We start from the raw sequence: 18,139 nt of genomic DNA, 5'->3' as shown, positions 1-18,139 counted from the left end.
TTTCTCTGTAGAGTCTGTGCAGGTTCTCCCCATGTCTGCGTGGGTTTCCCCCCTGGGTTCTCCGGTTTCCCCCCACAGTCCAAAGACATGCAGTCAGGCCATTTGGACATGGCACATTGCCCCTTGGTGTGAGTGAATGTGTCTGTCTGCCCTTCAATGGACTGGCGACCTGTCCATGGTGTATCCTGCCTTCCGCCCCATGACCACTGGGATAGGCTCCAGCTCTCCTCATGACCCAGAAGGAGAAGCGGCTTAGATGTATGTGTGTGTGTGTGTGTGTGTGTGTGTGTGTGTGTGTATGATAACAGCACAACCAAATACATTTTTCACTCAACATGTTAAATCCCACCTGAGTGAATGGACTGAATGGTGTACCCGCTCACCTGAACAAAGGACACCAGAGCCATCATGACCCCATCACAGAAGACAGGGCCTCCTCACTGCCATAATGTGAGTAAATGGGTTTACCTGCCTCGCTCAGCACAAACACATGCTTCCTACGGCTCCTCCAGCTGTCCAGTCATCACATCCTCATTGTGATTGGATGGGCTTGGGGAAACTGCTGGACAATCGGTACACACAGGTTTAAAAAAGTGAACACGGGCGGTACCCCTATTATTACTGGGGTCTGGGCCTAAGCTTTAAAATGAGCTATTTATAATTGAAGCACTGCCATGTTCACACTTCTCACACAACTCACAACTCACTACTCACTACACACACATTCTACTGACGCCACACACTCTTAGAAAAAAGGTACTAAACTGTCACTGGGGCAGAAGCCCTGTTGTCGCTGGGGTGGTTCCCTCAAGGGTACATCTCAGTACCTTTATTCAAGGAACATAACTGTACCATAATCCACTGAAATTATATTTTCTATGTTGTATTGACTCCACACGCCTCGTCTCCATGCTTTTATTTTATTGGTCTGTTTTAAAATATTAGGCTATAAAAAAAACCTGGAAAAAAAGAATTTAAGGTACACAGTTGGACTGTAAACCACTGTTGTACCTTTGAGGGTATGTTTACATTGTTTGTAGCTCGGTAAATGGAAAATGTACCTGCACGGAACCTTTATTTCTAACAGTGTAACTCTAAAAGACTTTTATACTATCAATCTTTCATATATCCATCCATCCATCCATCCATTATCTTCCGCTTCTCCGGGGTTCGGGTCGTGGGGGGCAGCATCCAAAGCAATGAGGCCCAGACCTCCCTTTCCCCAGCCACTTCCACTAGCTCCCCGGGGGGGATTCCGAGGCGCTCCCAGGCCAGCGTGTCCTGGGTCTTCCCCGGGGTCTCCTCCCGGGTTGTCTTGCCTGTGACACCTCCCGAGTGAGGGGTCCAGGAGACATCCTAACAAGATGCCCGAACCACCTCACCTGGCTCCTCTCGACGTGAAGAAGCAGCAGTTCTACTCCGAGTCCCTCCCGGATGACCGAACTTCTCACCCTATCTCTAAGGGAGAGTCCAGCCACCCTGCGGAGGATGACCATAGGTGAGGGTGGTAACGTAGATCGACCAGTAAATCGAGAGCTTTGCCTTATGGCTCAGATCTTTCTTTACCACAACAGACCGGTAAAGAGCCCACATCACTGCTGACCCAGCACCAATCCGCCTGTCAATCTCCCGCTCCCTTGTACTATCACTCGTGAACAGTTTTTCATATGTCATCATGCTAAATTTGAAGGACTACTTCCACTTTTCATTAATCAAGTGGAAGTGCATGTTACAGTTACTAGTAGCTAAATGAAATGCTACTCAAAGCATGGCATGACCAGCCGAGAGAAAGTTCAGGGGCTTCTGCAGACTAACCTGCTCTCTGACCAACTGGGCGTGGCCATTAGAATCCTCGCACTAGCTAAGCGCCCTATTTAGAGCAGAAGTGCGGATATTGGAGCGCAGCCACAACGTTCACTGGTCGAAGCGTTAACTGAAGCAGATGACTTCCCTCCTCACCGGCTCTGCTCTCACAACTCGCGGTTCGAGCCGACAAGCTCCCTTCACCGCCAACGCCTCTCGGAGCTCCCCCGCGCAGGTGGACCTGTGTTCATGGCTTCACAGCGCTGAGCTGCTCTGAAACACGAGCCAGACTCGGGGTTTTTCAGCGAAACCGACCGTGGCGTTTATAAAGAAGATTCAAAGAGGGGGAAATGGAAGCGCACCTGCTGAAGTTCGTCGAGCGAGTGCAGTGTCTGTCAGAAAACGGCGATGGAGATGCCATTGCGTCCGAGTATGCTGTGAGTAAAGACTCTTTTCTGACAGGAGAGGTGACCAAACCTGGCGAAAAGATGAAGCTGAGTGTATTATTCGAGAAATTAGTCGAGTTCTGTTGTTCCTAAGTGAGCTTTAACTCATAGAAGCACCCAGACAGCCACTGCTAATGACATTCTGCAGAGAAATAGGCCAATTTAAAAAAAAAAAGGTTTACTGTGATATTTTTGTCGGCTCAGGTTTCTTTCACAGGAAAATGGTTCTACTGTTCAGGCAGAGATAAAAATACCACAGAAAAGCGTCAAGGTGCTATTATAAAGCTTTAAAGTTGCCTATTATAAAGCTTTAAAGACTGCCTCACCACTTCTACAGGTCAGCTAACGAGGCTAAGTCAGGCCTGCAGTCGTTTTTAAATGATACTAGCCTACCTGTCCTCAAACAAGTCGAAAAGGAACCTATTTTCACTCAGGTACAGTTACGTCCTTCACTATTGGTTCCTTATTTCTGTTTTATAGTGTACATTCGTTCTGTTCTGCTTCGCTGTCATGCTCATCTGTCTCGGTTTCAAGCTTTATCATTGCGTTTTGGACCTAAAGGATCCCATAAAGAGAAGAACAGAGAACACGCTTCACTTCTTATGCTAGTGTACTAAGACACTTTGCTGCAGTTCTATACTTTTGAGTTCTTGGACCCTTTTTTCCACCCGAGTTGAGTAGTATTAAGTGCTAATATGTTTACTCGTGGTTTACTTTGGTGCCACTACCCACTTGTGCAGATTTCTCAGTGTGGGTAGAAGCTCAGTGTCTTTAGACTGTCTAACACGTGTCCTGTAGAAACCTCTTTGCCTAGACTGACCCTAAGGAAGCTACGCGAGCGGTCAGTGAGAGTCAAGCTGGGCTTTACAGAAGTCTTTTCCAGTCTATCTGGGGTTAAAGGAAAGTCTCATGTGGTGGTTCCTTATTGAGCCCATATAATCAGTTGATCATTAACTCGCTCCAAGGCAGATTTTGAGGCAGTTGTAGTAAAATGTCATGCACTTTATGAGGATGTGTTGCACTGAATGAACCACCTGTTAACAAAATTTTAATATGTTGATACATATTCCTGCTAAAAAATAATTATAAACGGTTATTTTTAAACCTTGTTAAATGGTATGGACATTTGCATGCCGCCAACCTCAGAGGCACACACATGTCATGGTAGGGTGAGTTAACCGTCATAGAGTAATAAGGCATTTCGTGATGGTGAGACATTGATCTCGTTTTAACACTCAGGCAACTGGTGGTTTACACCTTAACTATTATGTTACAACCGTGACGGCAGTTTTACACGTTGTGGCTTGACGTGACACAGTACCAGCTTTTCCTTTCTAATACCGATATTCAGGTCAGTTGACTAGAATTTGAATTAAATGATGGGCAAGTATGATGGCAGGTAGGCTGGTACATGCATACATGTATAACAGAAAATAACTTGGATAATAAACATTCATGTCCCATATAACCACAAAATAGAGTGTAGTGCTGCTGTTGAAACCCTGAGTTTTGGCCTATACTGATTCATTGTTTCTTCTGTAAGAACTACTAGCTCCAAGCTTTAAAATGAGCTAATTATAATTGAAGCACTTCCCTTAAGAATGAAGTTGGGACGTTGTGTAAAACAAATAAAAATAGAATATGATGATATGCAAATCCTTTTCAACCTACATTCAATTGAATACACTACAAAGCCAAGATATTTAATGTTCAAATGGATAAGCTTTATTGTTTTTTGCAAATATTTACTTATTTTGAATTTGATGCCTGCAACATGTTCCAAAGAAGTTGGGGCATCCTTGAAAGGCACAGTCGTTCACAAGCAAGGATGGGGTGAGGTTCACCACTTTGTGAACAACTGCGTGAGCAAATAGTCCAAAAGTTTAAGAACAACGTTTCTCAACGTGCAGTTGCAAGGAATTTAGGGATTTCATCATCTACAGTCCATAATATCATCAAAGGATTCAGAGGATCTGGAGAAATCTCTGCAAGTAAGCGGCAAGGCAGAAAACCAACATTGAAGGCCCGTGACCTTCGATCCCTCAGGCGGCACTGCATTAAAAACCCACATCATTCTGTAACGGATATTACCACATGGGCTCAGGAACACTTCAGAAAAATCAGTGAACTGTCAGTGAACACAGTTCGTCGCTCCATCTACAAGTACAAGTTAAAACTCTGCCATGCAAAGTGAAAGCCATATATCAACAACACCCAGAAACACCACCGGCTTCTCTGGGCCCGAGCTCATCTGAGATGGACTGACGCAAAGTGGAAAAGTGTCCTGTGGTCTGACGAGTCCACATTTCAAACTGTTTTTGGAAATCATGGACGTCGTGTCCTCCAGGCCAAAGAGGAAAAGGACTGTCTGGATTGTTATCAGTGCAAAGTTCAAAAGCCAGCATCTCTGATGGTGTGGGGGGGTGTTAGTGCCCATGGCATGGGTAACGTGCACATCTGTGAAGGCACCATTAATGCTGAAAGGTACATACAGGTTTTGGAGCAACATATGCTGCCATCCAAGCAACGTCTTTTTCAGGGACGTCCTGCTTATTTCACCAAGACAATGCCAAGCCACATTCTGCACGTGTTACAACAGCGTAGCGTCGTAGTAAAAGAGTGCGGGTACTAGACTGGCCTGCCTGCAGTCCAGACCTGTCTCCCATTGAAAATATGTGGCGCATTATGAAGCGCAAAATACGAAAATGGAGACTGTTGAGCACCTGAAGTTGTACATCAAGCAAGAATGGGAAAGAATTCCACCTACAAAGCTTCAACAATTGGTGTCCTCAGTTCCCAAACGCTTATTGAGTGTTGTTAAAAGGAAAGGTGATGTAACACAGTGGTAAACATTCCCCTGTCCCAACTTCTTTGGAACATGTTGCAGGCATCAAATTCAAAATGAGTGAATATTTGCAAAAAACAAGAATGTTTATACATTTGAACATTATATATCTTGTCTCTGTACTGTACTCAATTGAATATAAGTTGAAAAGGATTTGCAAATCATTGTATTCTGTTTTTATTTATGATTGATGTAGTGATAATGATTGACGTACTGATTAGGACCAGTCGCAGTCAGGGGGAGGGCTTAGAATGATTGACGTACTGATTAGGACTGTTCAGCAAGCGCCCACCACCCCATACAAACTCAAACCACAGCCAAAAAGACAATGTTTCGCTTTTAAACATGTTTTTCATTTACAAACTCTTGACCATTTCAATTCTGATATCACAGAAGGCTGCAATATGCAAATAAACCTCTCACCATTCAATAACAGGGCAACATGTAGAAACATAATTTCAGTGCTTTAGTTTTGTCTATACCATTCAGTCCTGTTTGTGATAACATGATGCACCTGTGAACATTTGACATTTGCATGTGTTATTGTTCAAATGAAGGCTCCGCAGTACTGATAAAAGGAAAGAAAATATGTATATCAGACATGTGAAAGCTGTGCTTCCTCACAGAGCAGCAGGACAACAACAACGACTCCATATACCCCGTCTCGCCTCCAGGCCTTTTATTCTATTGTTCTGTTTTAAAACGTCAGGTTATGAAACAGTACAAATATCTACTTTTCACCTGGAAAAACTTATTTAAGGTACACAATTGGACCTTAAAACCATTGTTGTACCTTTTGAGGGAACATTTACATAGTTTGTACCTTGATGAGTAAAAAATGTACCAGCTCAGTACCTTTATTTCTGCTGGTGTAGGAAGAACTGCACAGCTAACAACATTGCATAACACAGAGGGAGTGTTTTTCATGATAGGTTTGTTATAGGACTGGATTAGATTCCATTTCTTTTCCCTCAGAAGTTTGATCTACTGATATCAGCCCAGTACCCATACAAAATGTTGGGTTGATGCCTATCTACAGCTAGCAGTATACGTCAAAAAAGCAGGCAGAAAACACCCGCAAAGATCTAATAGACCTTCAATGAAGTGTCAAAATCCAGCCCTTGGTAAATTTTAATGGTTATAAAAATGAGAAATAGCAACTAAACCTGTTTAATTCGCTCTGCTGCGCCAGTCAGCACAGGCACATTCAAATTGTTTCAGTGAAAAAAACGTTGGCCATGTGAAACTATTTCACACTTTCTATGAGGGACATTAGATGAGACGCTTGTAATGTTCATGCCAAGTCTCATAAGGAGTGCAGTGCCCTTCAGAGAATGCATAGAATTCAACAAAAAGTCCCTGCAAGCACACTGTAGCCATTTTGAAATGACTAAAGAAATTCGCAATACTTGTAGATACATACTGCATACATATTTCATGGAAATTGTCAGTTAGGGCTGGGCAATATGGCAATTATGTCATGATAATTAAAAACATTTTCAGGATTCACAATATGTGTTGCAATATTTTCACGCAGATACAATGCATTTTAAAAAAGGGGAGATTGTTTTTATTTAACGTTTCACAAACTGCACAGCACTAAATCCAGTCAAAGGACTAATTATGTTGTTTTAATGAAACATGCAATCAGTCAGTGTTTCTTAGGTACTGATGAAGTCCTCTGAAAATATGTATGGAAATGCCTATTAATAATGATGAAATATGGTTATTTGCCTTTTTTTTCTTTATCTTTATCATCAACCTAGTTTGTTGTGTTTAAAGCAGATTTTATCAATAATAAATGGATTTCCTTCATTTCTTCAATAACTGTTAGTTCAGTATGTTAGTTCAGAAAACTTAAATAAAACAAATTGATAGTTAAAAAAACATTGTTTTTTGGCGTGTTGTGCATTTCGTTTTTTTTTTTTTTTTTTCGTTTTCTTTTTGGTGCATCTGCAGTCTACAGATTGGTCTTGTCATAAGTGGACCAGTCGCAGTCAGGGGGAGGGCTCAGAATGATTGACATGTTGATTAGGACCAGTCGCAGTCAGGGGGAGGGCTCAGAATGATTGACATGTTGATTAGGACCAGTCGCAGTCAGGGGGAGGGCTCAGAATGATTGACGTGTTGATTAGGACCAGTCGCAGTCAGGGGGAGGGCTCAGAAATATTGACGTACTGATTAGGACCAGTCGCAGTCAGGGGGAGGGCTCAGAATGATTGACGTGTTGATTAGGACCAGTCGCAGTCAGGGGGAGGGCTCAGAATGATTGACGTACTGATTAGGACCAGTCGCAGTCAGGGGGAGGGCTCAGAATGATTGACGTGTTGATTAGGACCAGTCGCAGTCAGGGGGAGGGCTCAGAATGATTGACGTACTGATTAGGACCAGTCGCAGTCAGGGGGAGGGCTCAGAATGATTGACGTACTGATTAGGACCAGTCGCAGTCAGGGGGAGGGCTCAGAATGATTGACGTACTGATTAGGACCAGTCGCAGTCAGGGGGAGGGCTCAGAATGATTGACGTACTGATTAGGACCAGTCGCAGTCAGGGGGAGGGCTCAGAATGATTGACGTACTGATTAGGACCAGTCACAGTCAGGGGGAGGGCTCAGAATGATTGACGTACTGATTAGGACCAGTCGCAGTCAAGGGGAGGGCTCAGAATGATTGACGTGTTGATTAGGACCAGTCGCAGTCAGGAGGAGGGCTCAGAATGATTGACGTACTGATTAGGACCAGTCGCAGTCAGGGGGAGGGCTTAGAATGATTGACGTACTGATTAGGACCAGTCGCAGTCAGGGGGAGGGCTCAGAATGATTGACGTACTGATTAGGACCAGTCGCAGTCAGGGGGAGGGCTCAGAATGATTGACGTACTGATTAGGACCAGTCGCAGTCAGGGGGAGGGCTCAGAATGATTGACGTGTTGATTAGGACCAGTCGCAGTCAGGGGGAGGGCTCAGAATGATTGACATACTGATTAGGACCAGTCGCAGTCAGGGGGAGGGCTCAGAATGATTGACGTACTGATTAGGACCAGTCGCAGTCAGGGGGAGGGCTCAGAATGATTGACGTACTGATTAGGACCAGTCGCAGTCAGGGGGAGGGCTCAGAATGATTGACATACTGATTAGGACTGTTCAGCAAGCGCCCACCACCACATACAAACTCAAACCACAGCCAGAAAGACAATGTTTCGCTTTTAAACATGTTTTTCATTTACAAACTCTTGACCATTTCAGACCATTTCAATTCTGATATCACAGAAGGCTGCAATATGCAAACAAACCTCTCACCATTCAATAACAGGGCAACATGTAGAAACATAATTTCAGTGCTTTAGTTTTGTCTATACCATTCAGTCCTGTTTGTGATAACATGATGCACCTGTGAACATTTGACATTTGCATGTGATATTGTTCAAATGGAGGCTCCGCAGTACTGATAAAAGGAAAGAAAATATGTATATCAGACATGTGAAAGCTGTGCTTCCTCACAGAGCAGCAGGACAACAACACATGCCTTTCTTCTCTCCTGTGGTTTGGCGGTTTAGTGCTTTGTCTAATGAGCACTGTTAATAGAAGTTGCTGGTTAATGGATACCACATCTCCAAACAGAGCGAGTTCTGTGGACATTCCTTAGCTAGTTACCGTCGCTCTCCTCATTTTGTGTTTCACGCAGGAAACGTGCACTGCATGCCAGCGTTATATATACTTCTGAAGTAATGCACTTCAACTTGCAATCTAGGCTAAAACTGAAAGTGTCATGCTGCACTGTACACTGATCTCTTCTTCTTTTGCAGCAAGGAAGTAAGAAATACACTGTGGCTTTCATTATGACACAGATACAGCAGAAAATCTTTATGCTGTCTGGCCTCTCTGTAAAAAAGTGATCAACACAAATGTTGTCTACAGAAAGGCTGTGTGGATGTGATGTTTTCATGGAAATAAAGTATTATGTGCACATTTGAATCAAGCAGATTCAGTGCATCTCTTATTTAAGCATACCGCACATTACTGCATTGAAATGCCTGATGTCCTTTACATTGTTTGTAAATTTCATAAAAATGGACCAAAAGAAAATGGCCCAAAAGTACTTGGGGAAAAAGTCTGGTTCCATTGACTTACATTAAAAGTAAAGATACCTTTTTGTTTTCCCTGTGATGGACTGGCGACCTGTCCGGGGTATACCCTGACTACTGGGATAGGCCTCAGCTCCCCCTCAGAATCCAGGAAGATGAGCAGTTTAGAAAGAGTGTGTGTGTGAGTGTGTGTGTGTGTGTGTGTGTGTGTGTGTGTGTGTGTGTGTGTGTGTGTGCAATACAGGCTCAACCTGACGCCAAAACACCACAGTAGTTTTTTATGACTTAAACATGAAAAATAAGAAAATATAGAGGAAATGAATAGAAACCTAAAAACTGATTCAGGAATTGTGGGCCAATGCTGATATCTGATTTTTTTCATGTACATACGTATCTGTTGATGCTGATACAAGTGGATATATAAACATATCCAAACAATGTAGAAATTGTGACTGTATCAACCTGGATTAGCATTATAGAAATGTAGAACTAACAATTCTGTACGGTTACAAATGTACAAAAATGAATAAAAGGCAGATCCTTTTACACAGTAACTCTGGGAGTCACTTCAGCAGTGTCTACTCTTCCAGAGTACGATAAACACATTGCTTTAAACCGATATTTGATATCAATCAAATCTAAACATCTGTTCAATGCCATTATTAATAATAAGTGTACAGTACCAGTCAAATGTTTGGACACACCTTCTCATTGTTTTTCCTTTTATTTTTATTATTTTCTAAATTATACATTAACATTAAAGACATAAAAATGAATGAAAGAACACATGTGGAATAATGTAGTAAACAAAAAAAGGTGTTAAGCCAACCAGAATATTGCTGCCATCATAAGAAACCCTTGTATATTAATTTTTCAGTTTTTAAAATATAATGTAGAAATGCCTGTTGCCTATTGCATTACAAGTAAATGAGGTTTTTTCCCTTCTCTTGTAAAGTTATCATTTTGAATGAGTTTTTCTTCCAAAAAGAGCAATATGTTTTATACTTTAGATTCTTCTTTTTCACTTTTTTGCTTTGATGACTTTGATGACTTTACACACTCTTGGCATTCTCTCAGTCAGCTTCATGAGCTAGTCACTGGGAATGGTTTTCCAACACTCTTCAAGTTGTTCCTAGTGGTGCTGAGCACTTGTTGGCTGCTTTTCCCTCACTCTGTGGTCCAAACCATCCCAAACCATCTCTGATGCAGCCCTCCATCACTCTCCTTCTTGGTCAGTTAGCCCTTACATAGCCTGGAGGTGTTTTTGGGGTCATTGTCCTGTTGAAAAGCAAATGATACTGTATGCTGATGTGACTGATTAAATCATCCTTCCTTAAAAAGTAAAACAAAAAAAAGTATTAAATTAAAATGTAAAATATGTTTTTTCAGATTTTTTTAGCCTCTTAATATTGACCACCCAGTTTTCATATCGGTCTGGGCCTACTTAATAATATAGGTAAATCTTCTACATTCGGCTGTACGATGGCCCTACAGTCAAGAGCAGAAATCTCAGTTATCTTTGTGACTTTGTGATCACTGCGGTGGTATGATGATATATTGTCTTATCGTGGAAAATTACATCTCAGTACAGCTCTCTGAGCACATTTGCAGGAATTTCTAGAATATTTGATGATTTGCGAATACCTCCTTTCAAGCAATAGAACACAAGAGGCGATCACATAGCTGTGATTTGATCGCAGGAATGAACCGAAGGCAAGTACTATCAGTCACCACAGCACGTTATTCACAATATACACGTGTACATGCACTCAATAATCCAATCATAACTGGATTTCCGCAGTTATCTGATTATTCAAATGGTCATGTAAACACCATACTCCAGTGTAGAAATCTGATTAAGAAATCTGATGAAGAGAGCTGGATTTTAGCTTAGCTTTTTCTTAGTCTATGTGAACTCTGTTCTGTTTTTTTTTTTTTTTTGGATTTCTCATACTCAGAGAATGTGTGAAACTTTTGGAGCTACATTGAAACCAACTACATTCTGAACGAAATGAAGGAATTAAATTTTCTTCATCTTCTTGATGATGTTCATATGGTCACAACTTACAAAACAAAGAAAAAGTAAAGCAAAGAGGCCCCCAAAACCTCATCAAATATGCTTCAATATTGACTTTTCCTTCTTCCCAAAAATCAACGGCCTTTGTTGTTATAGACGGAGCCTTAAAACTGACGCAATATCAGGTTCAGCTCACCTTTTTCAAAACTTGCCAGATTAATGTTAATGTGTTTCAGTTAGTATGTAAAGCATTTAACAGCCCTGCATCTATTTGCTGAATTGTATTCTGTTAATTTCTGGCAAATTCCTGTTTGTTTAGTTGTTTACAGCTGCCAAACAGTGAATTTGCTAAGGATTAACAACCGCTTCAGAATTTGATGTAGTCCTATTGTTACACTGTCCTTTACAATCTGACCCAATGGGCTGCAGGTCAGATGTTATCTTATGCAAGGTGTCTAACATGTCCATTTTCTGTTTTTGCATGAGTTTAAGTACATATTTAAAAATTACAGTTACATTCTTTAGTAAAGAAAATGGTTCTATATACCGTTTTTAAAAAGTGCTCTTTATAGCACCCCAAAGGGGTCTTCCATTATTCCAAGCTTGAAATCATAACAATAGAAGAACCCTTTTGGTGCTATATGAAACCTTTTTCAAAAAGATTCTATATAGAACCATCTGCAGAGCACACTTCATCAACCCTTTCATGATGTAAAAAGCCCTTTAATCATGCAAAGAGTTCTTTGATTGTTCATGGTTCTATATAGAACCATTTTATTTGCCACACACTTAAAAATGATGTTTTTTCAAGCATTCTTTAGGAATGAAAATGGTTCTGTATAGAACCATCAAGACTCAGAGAACTCTATACATGATTCAAGGGTTCTTTGCGTGGTTACAGGGTTCTTCAGATTGATGGAGAATGTGCTATAGATGGTGCTTTTGAAAATTTGAAAATGTTCTGTATAGCACCCAAAAAAGGTTTTCTGTGTAAGAAGCTTGTCATTGAAACAATAAAAGAACCATCTACAGCACACTCTCCATCATTCTGCAAAAAACCCTGTCACCATGCAAAGAACCCTTTAATTATGCAGTTCTATACAGAACCATTTTCATTACTAAAGAACTCTTGAAGTACCATAGTTTTTAAGAGTGTATAAGCGTAATTACAGATAGTTATAATGTAAAGTGATTTGTTACTTAGCAACCAGGGTTCAGCAGAATGATGCAGTTATTGTAAACAAACTGTGCTGTTGTTACAAATAAGTAAATAAGCTTCTCAACCGATAAGACTTTGCTGTCTGAAATAACTGCTGTGCGAAAGAGATGTAGGATAGAGATGAGGTCAGTTTTAAGGAGCCTTTAGTAGTGTAGTCTAGTAGTGTAACTGTCAAATTCAAAATGCTTGACTAGATTTTAACCACCTTATTTATTAACACTTGTTTGATTGTGTCTGTTCCAACTTGCTAGCCAATCTCAAACACAATAAATATTGTTGTACTGTCCTGTAAAGATCTAAAGTATTGCAATGTTAGTTTTTCATCATATCACCCACCCGTAGAGGAGTGCATGCTTGCCCTGCTCAAAACCACGATAAAACATTTCAAAAAGTCAGCTTGACACTGAGACCTTCAGTCATTGCTCACAGTTATTCTCACACCCCTGTGTGTGGTTTCTGAAGATCCATTATTATCACAAGTTCGTGCTTCTTGTCAAACTCAGCCTGGCTGTTTTTGTATGTGTCAGAAGACCATTTAAATAACTTAGCCTTCATAGCATAACCTGCCCATAAGCCATCTACAGGAAGGCATTTTTAACCATACACCTTGCCACTGAGGAGCACTTCTCACCCTCTTCTTAGGAAAGAAATGGCCACTACAGAGACTTTTTTGTGAGTCAAAGATTTACGCTCGCGTTCATGTTTCTGAATTCTACCACCCGCAGTGGACGACGGCAGCAAACCCCAACAGTCAGTGGAACTTTCCATCAAGAGTTGAACTTTCACAACTTTTTCTGTCGACCATTGCTGTGATATAAGTAGAATGTTGAATTATTTAGAAGTCATGAACACCACACATCTCATTGTTGAAGTCCAGTTGCGCCAATTTAGACAAAAAACCAAATCATCCTAATGTTACGATTGGCCCCTCCCAGTCCTGTCCATGTGTTCGTGTTTTGGTTTAGTCCATGTGGTATCTGTGGTCCTGTCCCTCGTTTTGTAACCCTGCCCCTGATTGTTTGCACCTGTCCCTCCTTTTCCCTGTGTACTTAAGCCCTCTGTTTGCCCCTTGTGTTTGCCCGTCTTTGTTTCATGTATCAGTCCTTGTTTGAAGCTCTGTGTTGTTTGAATCTGTTGGGTGTTTGTGTTTCTCTTCATGTCTGCACCCAAATCTATCCGTGTTGGTTATATGAACCTGGACAGTCTTGGACAGTCCAATAAATCTTGCTTATCTCAGCGTATGCATCCAGCTCCTTGCCCCACGTTACACCTAACTTTTTCCAGCTTAAATAAATAACTGACACTGCCAAAGCTCTTCTCTGGTTTGTGTGGAGAATTGAACAGTGTTTCTTCAATGCCAGCATGTAAACAAAGCTTAACCTCTGCCTTGATGGTTGACAGTCGTGTAAGTGACCCGTACTTGTCAGTAATGATGTGAACACTATGCCTGCCATTATCAAGAATTCTTAGCTGATGTTTAATTGCAATACACATGATTTGGATTAATAATGTAATTGCCTTTTTTTTCATTGTATGCAACTGTTAACACCTTACCAAGCCTAAGAAAAGCTCCATTTGTTTGCAATGAAGTCCCTGTAGTTACTGAATAATAAGACTTATGTTAAGCATGTAATAAGCCTGTAATACACACACACACACACACACAAACACACAGTTTAAAGTACAAGCCCAAAGTGTCCAAACTGGCTGAGTGTCTTTCAGTGAGTGTTTATGATTAAAAGTAGAAAAAGACCAGATGCTTTGCTTTTGCAGCAATTATTGATACTAACTTAAAGGGGAATTCCTCCCATTTCCAATATTTTAGCATTATTCACTTGTTAAGATACACACAACCACATTGATTTAGTGTGGTTTGATGTGAAGTTGTTCGTCGCAGAGATCTTACAGACTCTGATTTCTTTACAGTGGGGGTGATAGGAACCAGGAGTCAGGAGTCTACAACACAAAAACTGCTATTTTATGTACTGTCCAGAATAACCAGTGAACCTACATGTCTTCTGAGTGTATATATATTCAGTGTTGGTAAAATAGGGGTGAATGTTTCTATAAGGTACTATTTTGCCTCAAAACTCCCTGAATGCCCCTCTTCATCATGGTTTCTAAAAAAATGCCCTCTAGACCAAATCTGATTAGAACTATCATAAAACAGTGTCTCAGACATTAGAGCATATTCATAACCATTTTACGGCATAACTTTCCACAAGGGAGCGTTAAGAGGTATTAAACTCTTCAGATGTCTGGTCCTTATCACCACCGCTATGAACAATTCTGACTTAGCGAGTTCCTCTACAATGGAGCATTTCACACCAAACCACTCTGAATGACTTTTGATAAATAGGTGGAATTCCTCTTTCAAGCCACTGCTGCTAATAATGGACGATGATGATGGGAATATGTACATGCAAATGGAAAAAAACTGAACTCTAATCTGGTCCCATTACAGTCGCATGACCACAGAGGTCTGAAAGCATCAGATCTGTGTCATGTATCGCGTAGATCTTTTTTGTGCTGCAACAACCTTTTAATGTGAACTTGCTGAGCACTGTCATGAAAGGAAGAGCGCACTGGTGCAAATTGATGTCATCAATGGCTCTTCTTTTAGTGCCTGCGCATGTAAAGGAAACTGAGTGTGCTTATTCACAGCTAGCTTGCAAGGTTGGTGTTATATATATATATATATATATATATATATATATATATATATATATATATATGTCATATACTGAAAGTGTATTATAATATTCTACTTGGGTTGTTTATTTCAACTGAATATACAGACTAGTTAGTAAAACATAATATTGTACATAAAATATAAATATATTTATATATACACTCATCAGGCATAATATTATGACCACCTCCTTGTTTCAACAATTACAGACTGTAGTCCATCTGTTTCTCTGCATACTTTGTTAGCCCCCTTTTATCAGTGGTCAGGATCCCCAATGGACCCTCACAGAGCAGGTACTATTTGGGTGGTGGATCATTCTCAGCACAGCAGTAACACTGACATGGTGGTGGTATGTTAGTGTGTGTTGTGCTGGTCTGAGTGGATCACACACAGTTTTTAAACACCTCAGTGTCACTGCCGAACTGAGAATAGTCTACCAACCAAAAATATCCAGCCATCATCATCCTGTGGCCAGCATCCTGTGGGCAGCGTCCTGTGACCACTGATGAAGAACAGCAGGATGACCAACACAAACTGCAGCAGCAGATGAGCTACCAGTTCCATGACTCAGGCCTCTAAAGCAGAGAATCAAGGCACACCTCCTTAATGTGAAATGCTTTTATTGTAATGGCATATTAATACTTATCACCATAATCATCATCTCATAGAGGTCTTATTCAGAAGGGCCCATAACCCATTTTTCTTGCATTTATTATTCAGTACCTGTTTTACTGTGGCAGTCTTGGCATATTCTGAATAAACAACCGTTCAAGTCATAGCAAGATGTTTTAAATGAATTAAAAACATACTACATCAAACCCTACACTCTTACTATTATGGTTCTTCAAGGGTTCTTTTCAAAGAAAATGGTTCCATATATAACCATGAATATTCAAAGAACCCTTTGCATGATTAAAGAGTTGTAGAATCTTTTTCAAAAGGGTTCTCTATCGCACCCAAGGGGGTTCTTCTTTTATAAGAATTAACCGTAGAAGAATCTTTTTGTTACTATATATAGAATGCTTTTGAACAAGGTTCTATATAGAACCATCTACAGCACATTGTTCATCTGTGTGAAGAACCCTTTCACAATGCAAAAGAATCCTGTAATCGTGCAAATTGTTCTTTGAATGTAAGTGGTTCTGTTTACAACCATTTTATTTAATGCCCACTTCAAATGATGGTTCTTTAAGGGTTCTTTAGCATATGAGATGGACTTACATAGAACCGTGAACACTCAAAGAACCCCATACATCATCAAAGCGTTCTTTGCATGGTGAGAGGGTTCTTCAGATTGATAGAGAATGTGCTGTAGATGGTTCTATGTACAATCTTTTTAAAAAGGGTTCTCTATTGCACCCAAAGAGGTTCTTCTATTGTATAAAGCATTCATAGAAGAACCCTTTTTGTGACTATAAAGAACCCCTTTGAAAAAGGTTCTATATAGTCATCTACAGCACATTGTTCATCTGTCTGAAGAACCCTTTCACGATGCAAAGAACCCTTTAATTATGAAATTGGTTCTTTGAGTGTTAGTGGTTCTAAGTACAACCATGTTATTTAATATACACTTCAAATGATGGTTCAAGGGTTCTCAGCATATGATATGGTTTTGCCTAGAACCATGAAAACTCAGAGAACCCTTTATGTGATTAAAGGGTTCCTTGCATGGTGAAAGGGTTCTTCAGGTTGATGAAGAGATTGCTGTAGATAGTTCTATATAGCACCAAAAACAGTACTTGTATTATTACATGCTTGACATTGTTACAGTAGAAGTGCTATATAGATCCTTTACTTAAAACCCCTAAAGAACCATCATTTTTACATGTGTACTCTTCCAAAATAGCATGGAAAATCAGTGTTTCCATGAAGTGATCCCTGGATCTTCAGTATTGAGTGTGCAGTACTTCATGTCATACATACACGCTGTTCTCACAAAAATAGATACATGCTCTCCGGATGCTGTTGCATGCATGGAAACCCAGTTTCACTGTGTAGTGGTTTATTTATCTTGGCATTGCATGTTTATATTTACTACCTGAGTCAGTCTTGTGTAATGCAGTCTTTACCAGAGGCTACTGCACCGGTCGTCTCCACCTGGGCTATATATAAACCACATTCAACGTGTATTCTGATTCTGTGGCTGCAGCAGCTTCTGTTTTTAACCTGTATCTGCTAATTTCTGCTTTTTGCTGTAGTTAATCAGTTCAGATATGTTCGGTGTTGATAATAGGCCCTGAAGCTATGAGGCTTATGTAGATAAAACGGAAGTTGATGCTTCACAAATTAGCTTCGTGCAGACAGCATGCCTGAATCACCACACAATCTCCTCAATCCATCTTGTCAGTTAAACTCAAATAGATTTTCTCGTGTGGTTTCTGATGTGGTGTGACACTGTGGTCTATTTTAATGGACAAAAGCACAAACAGAATTCCGGCTTCAACATAATGTAAATGCCAAACAAGTCTTTGCTGGTTCACAGCATTTGGAGCAGCCTGTCCATGTTGTAAACCCTCTCTCTCTCTCTCTCTCTCTCTCTCTCTCTCTCTCTCTCTCTCTCTCTCTCTCTCTCTCTCTCAAACACACACACACAAACAGCAGGCCATGTAGGAGGAGAAGGAGAGTGAAGGACACAGCACCTCCACACTTTTACTTCTGCAGGTTCACCCCAACAACACGTGTAATATAAATGGGGGGGTAAACTATGTGAAGACACTGAAAATGGTTTATATGTTCTTTACAGAAAATGAGCAAAGGACAATGAATCTGAGGTTGGAAAAATAATAAATCACATCATTTTTTTCTTTTGGTAAACATTGAAAATGGGTCCCACAGACCCCAACACCACTTATGGGTTAATATCTCCATCCTCATCGGTTAGACACTTATGTAATGTATGTATTAAATATTATTATAGTTATAATTTATGTATTAAATAAATGCTTAATATGACCAGAGACATGAACTGCTGAGGAAAACAGGACGAAGAAATAAGCATTATTTTGTTCTGTAAATTTAGATGCTACGTTCCAGAT

At 40.5% G+C, this 18,139-nt stretch overlaps 1 protein-coding gene across 2 annotated transcripts in view; it reads left to right on the top strand.

Annotated features, from left to right (window-relative positions):
- The first annotated feature begins 1,885 nt into the window (after positions 1 to 1,885).
- ptpn18 (protein tyrosine phosphatase non-receptor type 18) overlaps positions 1,886 to 18,139 on the top strand; it is a 44,083-nt gene continuing 27,829 nt past the window's right edge. Inside the window, exon 1 of one of the 2 annotated variants that reach the window (XM_017681955.2) lies at positions 1,886 to 2,240. In XM_017681955.2, the coding sequence (XP_017537444.1) occupies positions 2,154 to 2,240 (87 nt within the window). In that variant the 5' untranslated portion in view covers positions 1,886 to 2,153. The remainder of the gene's footprint in view (positions 2,241 to 18,139) is intronic. The other variant, XM_017681953.2, reaches the window with a different exon arrangement.

The sequence above is a fragment of the Pygocentrus nattereri genome, chromosome 28 (assembly GCF_015220715.1).
Source record: "Pygocentrus nattereri isolate fPygNat1 chromosome 28, fPygNat1.pri, whole genome shotgun sequence".
NCBI classification, from domain to species: domain Eukaryota; kingdom Metazoa; phylum Chordata; class Actinopteri; order Characiformes; family Serrasalmidae; genus Pygocentrus; species Pygocentrus nattereri.
This window is presented reverse-complemented; position numbering and strand designations above follow the sequence as displayed.